The following is a 19,520-nucleotide window of genomic DNA, read 5'->3' as shown; positions in this document are numbered from 1 at the left end:
TTAACCACCTTCTCATAGGGTTAAAATGAGCCTTCAAATGCCTCCAGAGGTGACGGAAGTCACTGTGAAAAAGTAACTGGTGAGCCAATGCCCCATCTACAGGGAGCAGCTTACTCAGCTCCAGCTGACTGTGCCATATCATAATGAGTATCCAAGTCTTTCTGTTTTTTTCCCAGAGAAGCCAGAAATTCAGCTTTTTATGTGAAATCTCATAAATATTGGCAACTAATTTAAAAATGTTGCAAACACTGTGTGGGTCAACTAGAATTCATCTGCAGTTTTGATCCAGCCTATGACTGCCAGTTTGCAAGCCCTGCAGTGAGGAAATTCATGCAAAAGTGTTTGAAAACTTCAAAGCATGTTCCAGAAACAGACAGTCTCATTTTAGGGTTAAGATTTTTTTCTTGACTGTTGTCTAGTTTTTTGAAAACTGGTGTTCCTTGAGATGAAAAGTCAGAATTTAAATAGAGACGTCAGTTAACTTGAATGCTTCATTCCTTTGGCTGGCTGGATAAATGAGAAGCCTAGGTGTACTGGATGGGCTAAGCCTCAGAATGCTTGCCACACCCACAGGCCCCTTCTAAGGAGTTTCCATCCACAGACCCTAGCTGAGGGAAGTAGCAGTTTCTTATGAATAGGTGGCTATGTCTAGTACCACGTGACCTCACTTCCCCCTGGCAATAGCAGATTAAGCCAGGAGAGGGCATCTGATCTAAGACAGTCATTCTATAGGCTGGCAAACAGCATATGAGGGAACCCAGGATGAGAACTTTGCCCAAGAAGCACAGTTGTGACTAAATTTGGACCAGTGAGGGCACTTGGGGAGTTTGAACACTAGACCTAGAAAGGTAGAGCAGTTGGCAACAGGGGCAGCAGCTGAACATAGGGAAGGCAGGCAGCAGGGTCCACGAATAAGAAGGACCAGGAGAGATTACTGAGCTTACTAGGTGCCAGACACTTTACACATGTTTTTGTTTAAAATACATTCACAGAGCCTGTGAGGTAGGTACTGTTTGTTATCCCTGTTTTCCAGACAAGGAAACTGAAGTGAAGGAAGTTGAAGTGCTGGGTGGGGTTGGAGCCCAGGCTTGTTAGATGTTCAAATCAGGACATACAAACTCATAAGCCAGTGGTTTCTTAAACTCTAGAGTGTTTCAGAATTAGTTGTGCCAAAATTTGGTTTCCTTGGCCTCACCCCAGACCTATTGACTCAGACCCTTCGAAATGAAGCCCCTATCCCGAAGTCTGCATCACATTTTAACAGTCCTCTCAGGGAATGGCTGAAGCAGAGGTTCGTCAACCATACTTAGAGAAATGCGGTTTGAGAGAGTCTGGTAGGTACTGTGTACTGTATTGCCTTCACCTTCAGAAACTAGGTCAATGTCAACAGATGAGGTCAAACTCTAATATAAACTCTTTTGGAAATGGGGCTAATTCTGCAAATAAGAGGACATTAATTTTTCCTCTTTTCTGATGCAGGAAGTATACACTGACACCAGCTGTCTGAGGGAAGATGACAGGATTGAGATGAATGCTCAGCATTTTGTATAGAAGACCCTGTCTGCTCTCCAGGGTACAGAGCTCATATCTAGCATATGTTCACTAAGCATTTTCCATGAGGAGCACAAATTGCAGGAACTTACTGCATTAGCAAGAAAGAATGAGAAAGAAAATTACCAAATGCAGAGAGATAGATTGTAAACCATGGCATTTTCAAATGTAAACCCACTTCCTAGGTTGATGGTAGAGGTTCTTCTTGGCCCTAGAATGATTGTGTAAGACTTCCACCCGTGCCCTTATTTACGCCATTGATAAAAGTGTTGAACAGGACAGGATCAAGGCTAGCAGTGCCTTCTAGGTAGTTGTAGAACCCCATGCTGGCAACGGTATTGAGCCAGTTGCAAATTCATCTGCTTTTAGGAACTCTCTTTGGGAAGATAAGTAATAGTCTGGAGATTGCTTGGAGAGCCTCAAGTCAAAATCTGGTTAGTGGTCCAAATGCTCAATGACATCAGGCTCGTATTACTACAAGAAGGCTGTGTGGTCCAAGGGGTGGCATAGGTCAAATACATTGGCCAAGTCTGGCCTCAGCAGGGCTTGAATCCACAGTTGGCAAGTTTTATTTCTCTCACACTTCCCCCCTGGATACCTCCTTTATCTATGTTAACGTCCTCACTTAGCATAAGGCCAAACTTTGTTCTTCCCTCCTCTGGCCAGAAAGATTTCTTGTCTTATAGGTATCTGATCTTATTTGTGTTGGTATTTTGACTGGGAGTGATTCCCTAAAGTGGGTCTTTGGACAAGTGTCCATTCTCCAGGAAAACTGCAGCAATCCATGGTGCAATGAGAAAGCCTGAACTACATAGTCAGTGTTTTGTAAAGTGAAATCTATTTTATTTAAATGACTGTCTATTATTCTGAGATTATTTCCTACTCTTTTGGTGTTTAAAGAAAGCCCTTTTTATGAAACGATAAATTGGCGTTGTTTTGTCATGTTTCTTAGTACATTTACTTGGAAAACTAAAAAATTAGCAATCCACTGTCAGTCCTCCCATTTTTCGGTTTGCAATAACTGCCAGTCTGGGCACCTGGTCTAATTTGTACAGTTCTGCTAGTACTTCTAGGTACCTCCTATCACCACTTATGTCCTAAGTGCTTATAAATTACCTGCTTCATAGTCTGCGGCAGAATCTCTCGGAGGATTGACATCAAGCTCACAGCTCTGGAGTTTACAGTATACTGGTCTGTAGTTTCCTTATTTAAGAAAATTGGGACGCTGCCCATTTGCAGTCCTTCTGTATCCCTCCTGTTCTCTCCGATTCCACAGATCCTTCAGGACGGCACCTAATGCAAGGCAGTTCCGTTTGCTCTTCTTATAGTGATCTTTTCCCTATAGAGTTGGACATGCATATACATGTTGTTTGGGGAATTTGCAGCACATCCAATGAAAGCGCAATTCCCAACTAACAGTCAAATCCTTCTCTTTGGAGCTACCCAGAACACACCTACCCTCTCTTCCATATGACAGCCCTTCAGAGACTTGAAGACAGTGTGTGACTCTCCCCTGAGTTAAGAGCACCAGCTGAGTCAGACAGACCCGAGTGACAAGCCCAGTTTCATTCCCTCTCAGCTGTGAGAGCCAAGGTAAGTTATTTGATTTGATTTTCTCCCAACTTCAGTTCTTTAGCTGATTTATAAAATGGGGGTAAAAAAAACCCCACTTCATTAGTTTATTGTGTAATAAATAATGTAATTTATGTAAAGTGCTTAATACAGTGTGTGGCAGAGTGAGCGCCTAGTAAATGCTTCCTCTTTTCTCCTCTATTATAAGAGCGGGGTGGGTATTTTAAGTGTCCATGCTGCTGGGGAGCAAAGGGATGAGGAGAGTTTCTCCTTTCCTGATTGATCAGGACCTTAAAGTATACCAGGTGTTTCTTTATCCTGAGGTTGTCTATGTCCAGTTATCTGGGTATCTGTTTGCTAGGTCTGTGGGAGAGGATATTGTTGAGAATCTAGGGAAAGGTTTATTTTCAAGAGCTCGAGAGCTATTTGTTGACATACTGAACTGTTTCTTGTTTATTCTTATTTCCCTGAGCAGCTAGCCAAGCAATCCCCCAAACTCAATTACCTTTTGTGAGGTGGCAGGAAGCATGACACCTCCTAGCCATATCGATCAGTGCAGACAGGGCAGGATGTGAGGGACCTGAGAGATGCTAAGCAGTGACTTCTGGGCTTTTCCTTCCTTAGAAGGTATCTCCTCTCTGTGTTTGTAGAGACACTGGCATTAATAAAATGGACGTCTGTGACCCAAATGGACTGAGCATTCAGTTCTTTCAGTAGCTTCCTTAGAATCAGGCTGATGATGAATAGTCACAATGGACCAGAACTTGGAATCCTGGAATGACCAGTGCCAGAATGGTTTTCTAACTGTAGCTCTTTGCATATACTGGGTTTTCCAAGCAATTGCATGATATGAACTCTGAATACCATTAAAGCTAGAAAAAGTTTGAAAGGAGACACACCCAACTGTGAACAGACAGAGGAATGGGACTTGAGGGGATGGGGGGCAGGGTAGGCTCAGGACTAGCTTTATCTGTATGTAGGATTTCTAGTTTTTATTCTGAGAATATATTCCTAGATGGCTTGTGTAACTATTAAACATAAATAAAAGTTAGAAAATAAAAGATAATTTTTTTTCAAAACAAAAAGCAACAACAAAATAAAAACAAGCCATTGCAGAAGTCACTACTGACCAAGGATCTGAGTATTGCAAGCATTAAGTTTGTGGGGGAAGAAAGATTGCTTGGATGGGGAGATGTTGGAGATCCTTAGAGAGAACATGCAAGAAGAGGAGGGGAGTGGGCTAGACACAGAACCTGAGGGAAACACACCTTTTCAAAAAAGAAAAATAATGTTCTTTTTCCTTCGAATGCAACTGATATGAGTCCATTATAGACAAATGCGAAAATACAGATAAGAAAACAAAAGCAAAAATCTTCTTTAATCCTAGCACTTGGGTATGGTCACTGCTAAGATTTTGATACATATCTTTCCAGACTGCATTTTTTTTCTATGCAAAAATATACATATTTATTTTATAGAAAGCAGGTCATCACACTCAATGGCTGCTACAAATGCACCATGATTCATTCATCATTAAATGAATTGTGTTCTAACATCGGCATTTAGGTTCATTTCCAATTTTTTTATTATTATACACAACAGTGCTTTCTAGCTGTGTGACCTTGGGAAAGCTAGTTGACCTCTCTGTGCCTTTTCTCATCTGGAAATGAAGGTGATAATAGTACCTACCTCATAGGGTTGTTGTGAGTAACAAATGAGATTATGTATGTAAAGTGCTTAGCACAGTGCCTGACACAGTAAATGTTAGCTTTTATTATTAGGTATAATAATAATAATTGTTGGGTTTCCTGTGACTAGTTTTTGGTTTACCGGAGAAGGGAGAACAATTGGAATTATTCTTTTTGAGTAGTATACTATATATAATGAGCTCTGGAGTCAAACAGAGCTGTGCTTTGGAGCATGCCAATTCACCTCACTGGGGCTCAGTATTCTTATCTGTAAAATGAGAGTTAAAAGGACCTAACTCACAGGATAGCTATTAGGATCAAATGAGAGAATGCTTGTAATGCCCTCAGCATATTCCCGTATGCCAAAGTTAGAGTTCAATCAAAGTTAGTTTCTATTACTATTACTATTACTATATTACTATTACTACTATTACTACAATGACTCAGCCATTGGTGGGGGTGAGAGGAGGAACGTGGCAGTGAATAGAGCACTTGAAATGTTTCTAACCACTTGTCTGATTACAAAGAGAGGAAATGGAATCAAATGGACCCTGGCTCAAATCTGGGCTTTGCCATTTTCTAGCTCTGTGACCTTGGTCACAACTTCTCCAAGACTGTTTCCCCATTTGTAAAGTGAAAATGGCACCAGTGCCTACCTTGCAGGTGTTGCATTGAGGCCCAAAGGATATAATGCAAGCATAGTGCTTATCCTGAGTGCTCAAGCATTATTGGTTGCTAATTATGAATGTGGGAAGGTTTATAACGACCTGAATGCCTCCCCGCAACCTCCAGACTCTGAGTCCCTATACCTCAGCTACTTGAACTTCTCCTGAAGTTTTTGCCCTATGCAGGGCTCAGGAACTAATTCTGCCCCTAGTCTTGGGGTTTCAGGGGTACTGATTCAGAAGATTAGAGGGCTCTGGTAAAACTTTTTGCTAGTTCTACTCTGATCTTGTGCCCCAGTTCTAGAAAGCAGGCTGTAGCCCTGTGTTTATGAGCAAGCCCTCACCTGGTATGCTCAAGACTGGTGTGCTTTTCTTGTCAGCTGTCTGAACATCCTGGAGCCTTGCTGTCAAATCCTAGCTCTGGGACACTGGTTGCCAGATTTTGCTCCAGGTCTCTGACACTGGGGCAAATCAGCTTTTTTAGTATCACTATCACAGGTCTCTATGAAGCCCCCATGGCCTGTCTTCCCAAACCCTGGTTTCCCTGCACTTGAACTCTTTGAACTCTCTAACACTATTCCACTCACCTCCAGCCCTGGTTCTCTTATCTCTGACTCCTGCCTGCACTTCCATGTCACACCAGTTGCAGTGCCTGGCGTTCAGGACTCTCGTGTCTGCTCAGCCGCAGAGGGTGTGTCTCATTTTCTGAACCAGGACCCTTTCAGTCTCAACTCTTTAATTGTGGGAATCTCCTCTTTTTCTTTGGGAGGGGGGGCAGCCAGAGGTGGATATAATGGGCTGGTCCAACTATTGGGGTAAGGAGAAATAGGGTGGAGTTGCATAGGTCAAGTGCTAAAGCGGAGCTTCTGGAGGGCTGTCAAGTGAAAAGCGGCCAGAGGCAAATGTCAGAGCGTATATAGAGGCAGGAATCCGGGACCAGAGAGACAGAGCAAGCACTAGCAAGTTAGGAGCAGTGGGGCGGGTGGGCGGGCAGGCTGGGTGGCTGTCGGGCAGGAGGGGGGCGTGGCAGGGGATAGCTAAGGGAGATTGCAGAGAACAGCTGCTGGTATTGGGTCTTACTTTAATGAACTGGCTGGGCATGGGGCATAAGTAAATAGGACAGACTAAAAGAGCTAGGGGTGCAAAGGACACACACCCTCTTCTCCCTAACTGCCAAGGTAAGATCTTCCTGGTTTTTGCCTGATGGGAAACTGTTGCATGTTCAGGGATTTTTCTGAAGATGGGAGGTAGATGTCTATGACTGCTCTTTTGACTCATCTTTCCCATTGCACCAATTAATAGAGTAACTAAGGTGCCAGCAGGAGGCCAGTATTTATTTTACTACACTCCATCTTGGGGTTGTCCAGGCTGGCTGGGGTTGGCTGGTGGGGAGGGCTCTTGGTAATGTGACTGAGTAAGGGAGAGAAAGCAGATCAGGTGGGTCTTTCTAGACCAGTGGAGAAGAGTAAGGAGTTCTGGAGTTGGATGGACCTAGGAATTTATGTTACTGCAGGCAAATGAGTAAGCTTCTCTTGGCCTTAGTTTTCTCATTTGTAAGAGGAAGATAAAGTATTATCCAATCTCTTAGTGTTACTGTGGGAACCAAATGAGAAGATGCATGTCAAGTGCCTAGCAGAGTGCTTGCCAGTCAGTGCATGCTCAAGAAATGCTTGCTGTTAGAATTTCTGTTGCTAGTATTCATTCTCATTACTTTTATGAAGACACAATGCCACTACAGTGAGGACTTTTGTGACATTGTCCCAAATGAGTAAGTGTTCCATTTTTGTCATGGACAGGCTGTGGGGATGTGTCAACATTGTGTAATGTGTGTGTTGGTTTCCAAGGAGCCAAGGAGCCCCTTCTGGGGCTGTTTACAGGGAAGAGCCAGAGGGGTGAGGCTCTGGGATAGCCCACCACATGTCATCAGAGAAACTTGAAATTTGTACATGCTATAGACTGGGCTTCAAGTGATCCTATGGTCTAGGACGTCAGAGAGATAATTGAATGCAGACTTAGGGATACCAAAAGCTAGGCAAACTCAAGGAGTGGTGATAGTCAAAGACATACAATTTTTACTGTTGTGGTGACCCTATTTTAGCCCCCACCCTGGCTAATCTGAGAAAGCTGGTAAAATGGGAATAATAATAGTATTTATTACACAGCATATTGTATGATTCAAATGGGATAATGCTTGAAAATCCTTGTACATTATAGACAGTTTAAAGTTGAGTACAGTTATTTTAAGTTTAGTGTCTGGAACACACTAAGTGAGTAATAAGTAGTAGTAGCAGTGGTTGTTATTTTTATTATTTTTATTATTGAGAATAATGATGATGATAAGCAGGCTTTTCAGTTCATGAAATGTTGCTCCAAATTGCTCTTTTTCTGAGGAAGACATTCAGGGCCATCAGAGTAGTAAAATGGGGACTAAATCACTGGCAGGACTCAATGAGTCCCAGGAACTAATGATGTTTGTTTAGACTTATATTGATCACAGATGATGTATTACAGAATTGTACACCTGAAACTTATGTAACTTTACTAACAATTATCACCCCAATAAACTTTAATTAAAAAAAATATTTAAAAGACAAATCACTCAAGAATGCCAAATATCTATTTGCAGCGACATTGAATGTTTGAGATACACATCATGACATTTTCTATTAAAAGGAGCTAATGATTTTTCTGGAGCAAAGAGCTTTCTCATGTGGGCCCACCAGTATCTTGGCTTGCTTGTGAGTGCTCTTGTAGGATAGAACATAGCCCAGGAACCTACACTTCTCACAGTTTTCCAGAAGGTGGTGGTGCTGCTTCATTTGATCCAGGACTGCCTAGGCTCCTGGCAGCTGAGGTTGCCAGCATTTTTGATGTTTAGAAACTGATAAGCTGTGCAGTATGACTGAATGGGTTGGTTTGGAAAGAATAGGAGCAGAAGGGATATTTGCTTTACATTTGATCATTGTTGCACAGCTTCTTTAACCTGATAGGCCCATCTCCGATGCCACATAGCTGGCAAGACAAAAAGTCAGACAAAAGGTCTCCATCATGAATTATTTGTCTGTTTCCCAATCTTTTTGATATTGACCTTTGACTGATAAACTTGTTTCTTGTTTATAGATTTTCTTGCCACTTTGGCTTCAGCAGGACCCCTGATATCATCACTCTAGGGGCTCCCTCCACACTATCCTGTGGCCATGGCAGATACGTCAATACCCTTACATTCATTGCGATTCAACAATATGCTGAGGGAGGAAAATGACAACCCAAACAGGGGGATGACCTTCTCTGGAACAATGATAGAAACCACAGAAGAGGTACAAATTCTGCATTCCCATGTACAGCCTGTTGTCTCAACTTCAGAATCAGACCCTAGAGGGGTGTCTACACAGCTGATGACATCCTCAGACTTTGACACCATCTCCACACCTCTAATGGGAGTACCAGACTCTGGAGAATTGTCCCCACCACTTATGCCAGACTCAGACTCTGAGGAACTGTCTCCATTGTTAACACCAGTTTCAGATTCAGAGGCATTGTCCCCATTGCTAATGCCAGCCTCAGACTCTGGAACATTGTCCCCATTGCTGTCCACTTCAGAATATGGACTAATGTCCCCAGGTATGATGACAATTCCTGACTTCGGGACAACGTCCACAGTACTAATGGCAGCACCAGACTCTGCAGAGATATCACCAATTCCACCCTCTGGAATGATGTCTACACCATTGATGCTTGCTCCAGATCCTGGAGAGATGTCCCCTCTCCTAATGCCAGATATAAACCCTGGAGTGATATCCACACAGCCAGTGTCAGCTCCAGGCTCTGAAGCAATGTCACCATTGCAAATTACAGATGAAGACACTGAAGCAATGTCCAAAGTGCTAATGACTGCTTTGGCCTCTGGAGAGATATCTTCACTGCTAATGTCAGGCACAGATGTTGAATCTATATCCTCACTAATAATGTCAGCCCTAGCTTCTGGAGCAACGTCAACTCATCCAACAAGCACCCAAGACTCTGGGGAAATGTCAACCCAACTGATGTTAGGCCCAGACTCTGAAGTAGTGTCTTCAGTGCTAATGTCAACTCAAGGCTCTGGAGGTATGTCCACACTGCTCCTGTCAAGTCCAGATGCTGGAGAACTGTCCACATTGCCAAAGCCAGCCCAAGATGCTGGAGCACTGTCCCCACTGCTAATGACGGCCCTAACTTCTGGAGTGATGCCCACCCAGCTGATGCCAGCCCAAAGCAGCTCTGGAGTGATGTACCCAAAGTTAACACAAAATCTAGGCTCTGAAATCATGTCTACTCCACAAATGAGAGCAACAGCCTCTGGGGAGATGTCCACACTGCCAGTGAAAGCCTCAGACCCTGGAGCAATGTCCACACTGCGAACGAGAGCCCCAGCCTCTGGAAATATGTCTACATTGCTAAAGACAGTCCCAGACTCTGGAGCATCGTCCACCCAACTGATGATGATCACTACCTCTGGAACAACGTCCGTGGAGCAAATATCAACTGCATCCTCTACAGTGATGTCCACACAGGTAACAATATCCAGAACTTCTGAAGCAAGATCCACAGGCTTTTTGAAAGCCACAGCCAACGGGGCAATGTCTACGCTGCAAAGGAGAGCTCCAGATTCTGGAGCAATATCCACACAGCCAGTCACTGCCCCAGCCTCTGAAACAATGCCCATGCTACAACTGACAGCCCCAACCTCTGGGTCAATGTCCACACTGCAAATGAGAGCTCCTGTCTCTGGAGCAATGTCCATGTCACAAAGGAGAGCCATAGCTTCATCAATGACAGCTGTACCACAAATGAGAACCCCAGCCTCTGGAGCAATGTCTGCACTGTTAATGAGAGACACAGTCTCAGGAGTGATGTCCATGCCACAAATGAGAACTATGGCCTCGGGAGCATTATCCAAGCCACTAACAACATCCAAATCCTCAGAAGCAATGTGTATGCAGCAAGTGACAACTGAAGCTTCTGGAGAGATATCCACAATGCTAATCAGAGACACAGCTTCTGGAGCCATATCCATGCCTCAGATGACAGACAACCCCTCTGCAGGGATGTCCACACCACACAAGACAGCCTCAGCCTTTGGAACTATGCCCATGCCTCTAATGAGAGCCTCAGGCACTGGAGCAATGTCCACAGCACTAACAAAAGCCACAGCTTCTGGAAAGATGGCCAGGCAGCCAATGAGCTCCCAAGATTCTGGAGGGATGTCCATGTCACTCATGAGATCTATGACCTCTGGAGGGATGACCCCACTGCAGATGGAAGCCCCAGACTCTGGAATGATGTCCATACCAAAAATGAGAGCCCCAGCCTCGGGGGTATTGTCTACACCACTAGTGAGAGCCTCAGACCTTGGAGAGATGTCCTCACTGCTCATAAGAGCTTCACCCTCTGGAGAAATGTCCCCACCACTAATGAGACCCCCAGCTTCTGGAGAGATAGTCACATCTCTGAAAACCCCAGCTTATGGAGTGACGTCAACTCCACAAATGACAGCCACAGCTTCTGGAGGGGTTTCCATGCCACAAATAAGGGCTCCAGTCACTGGAGCCGTGTCTACACTGCTCATGAGATCTACGGCCTCTGGAGTGATGTCCATGCCTCAAATGACAGCCACGGACTCTGGAGGGGTGTCCAGGCCTCTGGTAAGAACCCCAAGCTCTGGAGAAGCATCCACACTACAAATGATGCCCACGGCTTCTGGAGAGATGTGCACACTATCAATGCAAGCTCCAACTTCTGGTAACTCTTGCTTCAGAAATTCTGGATATTGTTACCAACCATTAAGGGCTCCAGACTCTGGAATTACGTCCACACCACTAAGGAGACCCTCAGCCTCTGAAGATGTGTTCACAAAGTTAACGAGAGCTCCAGTCTCTGGAAAGATGTCTACTGGACAAATGACAGCCGTGGCGTCTGGAGGGGTGTCCAAACCATTCATGAGAGTCACAGATTCTGGAACAATCCCCATGCCATTGATGTCAGCCATGGCTTCTGGAGAGATGTCTATGCCTCTAATGAAAAGCATGGCCTCTGGAGCAATGTCAGCACTGCAAACAAGAGTCTCAAGTTCTGGATCTATGTCCTTGCCACAAACAACATACTCAACTTCCAGAGGGATACTTGCATCGCCAATGAAAGCCTCAGCTTCTGGAGCAATGTCCACACCACTTACGAGAGCCACAGCCTCTGGAGCGATGTCCATGCCACAAATGACAGCCACAGCTTCTGGAGGGATGTCCATACCACTCATGAGGACCCCAGACCTGGGAGCCATGTCCACACCACAAATGGCAGCCACAGGCTCTGGAATGATGTCCAGTCTTGACATCAAAGCAACAGACTCTGGAGAAACATCTGCCTCTCACATCAACATCACGGCTTCTGGATTAAAGTCCATGCCACACCTGACTGCTACAACCCCTGAAACAATGAACCCACCACCAAAGGAAGTTCCATCCTTTGGCATGCTGACCCCAGCACTCTGTTACCTCTTAGAAGAACAAGAAGCAGCCCGGGGTACATGCTCTGGGGAGGAAGAGATGGAGATTGATGAGGAGAAGCAAATGAGGGTATTTTTGGACGATTCAGAGAAAATGGCCTTTCTGGTATCTCTTCATCTGGGGGCAGCAGAAAGGTGGTCCATCTTGCAGATGGAGGTAGGAAAACCCCTCTCAGATGAAAACAAGTCTTTCCTGAGAAGATCACAGGGCTTATATGAGTCTCTCTCTGATATAGACATCCTCAGTGCTGTTCTTTGCCATCCCAAGCAGGGCCAGAAGTCAGTCAGGCAGTATGCCACTGACTTCCTGCTGCTGGCCCGACATTTGTCTTGGTCTGATGCCATTCTACGGACCAGGTTTCTGGAAGGACTCTCGGAAGCTGTTACCACCAAAATGGGCCGGATCTTCCTGAAGGTGGCCGATAGCCTAAAGGAGCTGATAGACAGGTCTCTCTACACCGAGTGCCAGCTGGCTGAAGAGAAGGATTCCCTGGGCAGCTCAAGCCAGGTTCTACCATCAGCCTGTAAGCGGAATAATGAGGAGGCAATGGAGAATGAACTGAACTCTCATCAGCAGACTGAGGAGGTAATAATGGAGAAATACACTTAAGGTTTTTGAGCAGAAAAATGATGAGGAGTACATCCTGCTCCTTTGAGCAGGATAAGGAAGAGGCAAGGGGGAGGCATTGAGCTGGTAGACCATTACTCCCAACATGGAGTTTCATCAGCAGGCCTGGCTATTGCAGTTATTTGGGGAGCATTAACCACTTTGAGGAACAATACCCTGCCCAAGTTATTGAAGGCCTAGGGTGGTTAAAGGACTAAGTCCTCTGATTAGGGGAAGCCGGCTGGGCTCAGTCCCAACTCTCCACTTATTCCAAGCCCAGTTCTAAGGGAGGGGTCATCTTTTGGGGGCTGGGTCTCACCTACAGCCACATGTGTTATGGATCCAGGTCACTAAGGAATTTGGCTACCCTGGTCCTCGGTCACACTTTATACAAGTAAGATACATTAGCCAAGTTCCTTGGTCTACTAAATTACTGAAATTATCTAGGCAGAACATCCTTTGTCACAGTAAGGGTGGCTCTTACCTCTGCTGGTTTTTTGTTTTTTTCTCACTTCCAGCACCAGCATGTTCCCAAACGCTGTTACTACCTGAAAGAGCATGGAGACCCGCAAGAAGGTCTGCACGACCACCTTCGACAAAGCACAGGCCATTGGAAGGCCCCCACCAACAAGTAATGTTTCCTGGACTCTTCTGTGATACCTGACTTGGCTGAAAACTTGAGGACTGGTTCCTGGACCCATTCCATTCAATTACATCACAAAACTTGTGGCCTTCCCCCTTCAGACTCCCCCTCCAGGCACACCCCACCCTATTTTCCACTTGGCTCACTTGGCCTTGTCTTTCACCCCATATGCCTGTGACCTGCCCAGATAATCAGAGTGTGGGCTTCAAGAGTGTTTGGTATATGAGGTTCTGAACTGCCATCACCATTGAAGTCAGTTTTAGTTCTTGGTTCAGGAAGATGTCTAGGCAGGAGAAACCATGTCCTACCTCAAAACACCTTAGAGTGTCTTGCCATGTGTCATCAGGCAAACTTGAGGATGTTCTGGTACCCATTTCACCAGGAAGAGCCTATAAGGAGAGTGATGCCCACCTTTATACACCCTTTTCACCCAGTAGACTTGCCCTTATATGCCCCAACTCATAACATCTATAGTGGGTCTCCAGGGTCCTTGCCCTGTTTATAGTCTCCATCGTGAACCATTTGTTTTGACTCATAATAATAATCATAGTAATGGCTAACACTTACTGATTACGTACTCTGTGACAGGTACTGCACTAAACCCTCGACAACCACCATCTCACTACATTCTTACCATAACCCAACTTGTTCTTGTGTTGTCAAATTCTGACCTCTTGATCTGTTATGTGTGGCCCTTTTGTTGTCCTTCAGTGTCAAATCTCTAGCTCTGACCTCTAGGTGACCCCCTCAGATGTCAGTTGCTCTCACTGCCCTTGGCTATTGTGCTTCATGGCCAGCACTCTTGATAAGGGTCTTGGTCTTTTAACAGGCATAGATAGTTAGGACATAATGTAAGCAGTGTTTGCCTTCTGGTGGTGGGATTATGAGTGTTTTTATTTCCTTCTTTCTACTTCTCTGTTCTTTCCAGATTCTCTACAGTAAGCCTGTAATACATTTGTAATTGTAAAAGTAAATAAACTTCATTTATGAAAAAAGAATTAACGGTGGCCAACAGAATTTGATTTATTGAGTCCTTCATTCAATCAATATTTATTATCTAACATGTGCCAGCCACTGTTTCGGGGACAGACAGATAAGAACCCTCATTGAATGAAAACTTCATTCCAATGGAGATAGGAAACAGGCAATAAGCAAGAAAGCAATAAGTAAGATAAGTTGAAATTGTGGTGAAGCTTACAAAGACACAAAATCAGGGTAATGGGGAATTTGATACTAACAGGACCAATTTATTTATTCAATAATAGCCCATATAATTGGGTTATTCAAAGATCTTTAACAAACAATAGGAGCTACATGACTGGAAATGTATTTTAGAATATTAACTTGGCAACACTTTAGAGGCAGGATAGGAGAAGGGTTCAGGGGGCCACGACAAGCTCCTTACTACAATTGTACAGGTGACTGACATACCAGATGACTCAATCTAGGGCTATACCAGCAGGGATGAAAAGAGAAGGAAGGAGACCAATCTCCCTCTGCAGACTCAAGTCTGCTTCTTCATTACCCTAAGCACTGGGTCTGATTCTAGGAAGAGGAAAATAATTCTCAGAAACAAAACAAAACAAAACACAAAGATTGGCAGACAAATTGGTAGCCCCATGTTAATATAGATAAGAATCTGGCACTGTGGACTGCCAGCAGATGCATCAATCATCAGTGCTGTTGCGTCGGGAAAAAGAGGGTGTAATAAATTGGGAAACTCAAATTCCAGGTGTAGAGGCAGTGGGCGTCTGGAGACCCAGCTTTCCCTTCATCTCTGACCCTGTTGGCTCACACCTGGGCCAGTCCAGGTCCTAGTGAACTTTCGATCTCTGTGTTCAGCCAGGGTTGCTTTTAGCTTGGGAAAGCACTGTTGACCTTACTCTCTACTGAAAAAGAAATTGATGATACAGAATCACAATTTGTGTCTGGAAAATGCGTATGGGAAGAAAAATGTCTTTAAAAATAAAATTGATTTTTTTATAGCCACGATAATGGAGAACAATAACATTCTTTCCTTTATTTTTCTCCTTGGGCATTCTTCTTGCCTTTGCTTTTGCCTCTCCACTGTTTAAAGCTAACATCACTGGAGATAAATGGAACAAACAAAGCCCACTTATACCCTTCCAGAGCTCAGTCCCTGTTCCTATACCCACCCCAAAGGTTATATTTAGAAATGTTTCAAGAGCCACTCAGCATCTACATGGAGCTGAGCCATCATATGTTCAAGTACTCGAGACTATTTTGTCTGCTGTAAAATGGTGTTTCAAGTTTCTCCAGTCCTCCCTGGCCCATGGGTGAAAATAAGGCCCATAGGCAGTAAAAATTCAGATGTCACTGACCCCTGCCCCTACCCATCTGTTATAGGATCTCAACCCCTTGAAGGTTTCCTCCAGTTACTTGTGGAAAACCTCAACAGTTTCCCATACTCTGAGACCGTCTTCTCCCATTGCTCTTTTCATCCTACACTGCCTCCTGGAGGTCAGCTGTCCACATTGCCACATGAGGGCAGCCCCTTTGCCTTGCCCCACTGCTGGTGGGTGCCTCTGGCTGGCGGGTGCCTCTGGCTGGCGGAACACAGAGGCTCCAGCTGGGGTGGGGAGTGGATTCTGCAAATTCTAAAAGGGCCTAAGTGGTGCTGCCCTCCCTTTAGGCAGCTTTGACTAAAGCCACTGATGGGTTATTGGGGTGAGGTGGAGGGTTGGAAGGGTGGGGATTTGGGGAATGGAATGGGGGGTAGGGGTTGGGGTGCTGTAATTTCCCTCTGCATTCCACACTTTGTCACTTTGTCACCTGGACATTGAAACATTGCTTCTGTCTTGTACCTCAGTAAGGGCCATGTGAGAAGAGCAGCTGCAGCTTCTTCCTGCAGCAACCTCTCCCCTATCACCCTCACCACCCCCATTGTCCCAACTCAGACTTTTAGACTTGGTTCCAATACTTGGAGAACAAAAGCCATCAAGTCCCCCATTCAGACCCAGCCTTCAGCTCCAATTTCCAAATTCTTCTATCTAGTCTCAATCCTTGCTCCTAAGGCACTGTAAGTCCACAGGTGTCTTCAAAACCACTATCCCCCTTGTGAATAGATGCCAAGAACTTTTTCCAGACATCTAGTCCTTAGGGCACAGGTGAAAAGCAAATATCACCCTGTCCTGTTCCTCTACTCTTGGGCCATCCCTTCATCTACCACTTAGTCTCTGTCTCTGCCCCTCAGGGACCAATAGCATATGAAACCTTTATTTTTGCCCTTTATTTTATTTTCTTAAAATCAATTCACAGAGGTATCTAGTAAAGAACATTTTAGTAATCTGAGAGTAATTTTAAAATTGCGTATGTATCACTGTTTCATGAGAATTTTGAAAATGAGACAAATAAAAAACTGTACATGTATATTAAACAATCATTGATAAGATAGTCTCTTTTAGCCTCTTGAAGACCACTTTCGCAATGCAAGCACAGGCTTGGGCTGCCACTGAATGACCAATGCTGCAAACAGTTTCTGGACATTTCTGAGTCTCCCTTTGGGCTCAGGAAAGATCCCAATACACTGGTCAGATCAAATACAGGATTCATGTCTTCCAATAGGTTTGAGACCTTAAGGCACTATCAACTTCATTCTCCAACCAGAATATTACAGATAAAATAAATTGTCCTACCTCAGAGTATAAATAATTTTTTTTCATATGTGTCACATGTTTCCTTTCTTCTCACCTAGTCTGAAAACTATGCACCTTGAACAGTTGTGGGGCAGGGAAGCAGGCTACTTGATTTATGATCTAATGGAGGAATTATAGGAAAATAGATGTTGTAGGGGGTTGAAATGGTCACTGGAGGAGGAGAACAGACTTGAATGCCTTTGTCTTTTCTTCTAACGAGCTGTGTGGTTCTAAACAGGCCACTTTACCTTTCAGGGCTTTGGTTTCCTCTTCTCCAAAATAGAAATAATCATCACCATTCTGATAACCTCACAGTTTCATGAAATAAAGGTTGTAAAAGTGTTTGGAAAAATCAAGTGGAAGACGTACAATTGTACTATCTTATTATAAGTAAAACTAAGCTCAGCTCTGAGGAGGTTGGGAAGTGGGTGGGATAGGACTAGTTGGGACATATTCAGCATACACTCTCTGCAGGGATTCTATTTAAACTGTGGGGGAGGGCCTAAAAGTAAATTATTAGCTGAAGACTGGCAAAAGACACAGTTTAATATTAGCATCTGTGGAACACTTATCAGGGTCCCAAGTTCTGGACTAACTGCTTTATCTGGATTATCCCATGTAATCTTCAAAACAACAGGGAGAAGTGGGCGATCTTATTAATCCTATTTTATAGACTGAAAATCTGTGGTACAGAGAGGTTAAGTAACTGGTCCAAGGCTACAGAGCTAAAAAGTAGCAGAGCTGGAATTTGACACAAGAAGTTTGACCCCAGAGTGCCCCCCTCCCCACATGCAACCACTCAAGTATATATATAGCTTCATTATTCAGAATCAGATGGCCACTGTGAAGATTTATCCTCCCCTAACAAATTTGCCACCCAACAGCAGCCAACATTTGAAGCTCATGAAGTCTGAGGCCTGAGCAAAAATGGCCCTGCTTACCCCCTTCCCCATCTTAGATCCAAATGTGAATCCTCCTAGGGGTATTTGGGGGAAAGTCTTTAATATTCAAAGAACAAAATCAATCATTGTGGAATGCTACTGAGCTCAGGAGGTTCTTTCCAGGTGTTAGCTGCAGACCCCGAGTGGAGCAGCCTCTCTTCTGAGCTCTGGCCTGAGAAGGAAGCCTAGGATTATCCCTGGGCATCTTCCCATTGAGAAAAAAAAAAATACATCTTGGGCCCAGGCATATGTGGAAGAATATAGACTCTTAAAGTGGAAGGGATTTTTGTGGCTACACCAAGAGCTGGCTCTTTGTTCTCAGCACTTGTTTTTCCCTCTTTGTCACTTCTCTCTCAGGAAGTGGGGGTAAGGAAGGAAGACGATCAATCATTTAGATACTCCATGCCCCTGACTTCCAATGCCCCCTCCATCCCCCAAAAGTGATGCTACTTCTAACATTGGGATGAGTGTTGCATTACAAAGGCACCAGACATTTTCAGTTTAAACAACTTGATAGAGAGAATTTGGAGAGGCTTGCTGGATAAAGTGTGGGGGAAAAAACTCACAGTTGAGTCTGAAATAAAGAAAGGGAAATCCCCAGGGGCTAAAAGGGAAGGAGATCGTAATGGCAGATATGGTGGAGCAAGAAGAGATACAGACAAACTGACAATGGAATATATGCACAGTGCTTGAGGAGCAAAACTGTGGACCTCTGATTCTACACACTGCTCAACTATCACTTAAAAGTCAGTATGGCGCCTAGATGTTTTCCAACAAAGACTGAATCAATTCACCATTCATAGGAAAAGTGCTGCCCTTTGAGCTGGTTTGGGCTTGGGGAAGCTGGCAAGATTTAAAAAGAAAAATATGCTCCCACTCCTTGACAACCTTTGCTGAGAATTTCACTGGCTTAAGCTCTGATGTATAAATGGGCATGGAACAGATTGACCCTTGCTTCCCCACAATATTCTCTAATATTTTTTTAAAGAATTTATTGGTATTTTTTCGGTCAGAGTTTTATTGAGATGTAATTTACATACCATATAATCCACCCATTTAAAGTATATAATTCAATCCTTTTAGTATATTCACATAGTTGTGCAACCATTACCACAATCTAATTTTAGAACATTCTCATCTCCTCAAAAAGAAACCCATACCCATTAAGCAGTCACTCCGCATTCCCTTCTCCCACCAGTCCCCAGAAACTACTCATCTACTTTTTGTCTCTATAGATTTACCTATTCTGCACTCTTCATACAAATGGAATCATATGTTATATGTGGCCTTTTGTGTTTGACTTCTTTCACTTAGCACAATGTTTTCAAGGTTCATTCACGTAACATGTAGGAGTATCTCATTCCTTTTAGCTGAATAACATTCAATTGTATGGATATACCACGTTTTGCTTATACATTCATCATTTGATAGACATTTTGATTGTTTCCTGCTTTTGGCTATTATGAGTACTGCTACTATGAACATTCTTGTACAGTTTTTATGTCAGCATATATTTTCATTTCCTTTGGGTACATACCTAGGAGTAAAATTGCTGGAGCATATGATAAATCCATGTTTAACCATTTGAAGAACTGCTAAACTGTTTTCCAAAGTGGCTGCACCATATAGATACCCATCAGCAATGTATGAGGGATCTAA

General features: G+C 44.0%; 1 protein-coding gene across 1 annotated transcript; it reads left to right on the top strand.

Moving 5' to 3' along the window:
* Nucleotides 1-3,056: 3,056 nt before the first annotated feature.
* RTL9 (retrotransposon Gag like 9) lies at nucleotides 3,057-14,036 on the top strand. The gene is made up of 3 exons (XM_033102900.1): nucleotides 3,057-3,144; nucleotides 8,597-12,600; nucleotides 13,140-14,036. The coding sequence occupies exons 2-3, from the start codon at nucleotides 8,674-8,676 to the stop codon at nucleotides 13,254-13,256; spliced, it is 4,044 nt and encodes a 1,347-aa protein (XP_032958791.1). The 5' UTR covers nucleotides 3,057-3,144; nucleotides 8,597-8,673; the 3' UTR covers nucleotides 13,257-14,036.
* Nucleotides 14,037-19,520: the final 5,484 nt, after the last annotated feature.

The sequence above is a fragment of the Rhinolophus ferrumequinum genome, chromosome X (assembly GCF_004115265.2).
Source record: "Rhinolophus ferrumequinum isolate MPI-CBG mRhiFer1 chromosome X, mRhiFer1_v1.p, whole genome shotgun sequence".
NCBI lineage: Eukaryota > Metazoa > Chordata > Mammalia > Chiroptera > Rhinolophidae > Rhinolophus > Rhinolophus ferrumequinum.
Note: the sequence above shows the minus strand (reverse complement) of the source record. Positions and strands in the feature narration are given on the sequence as shown.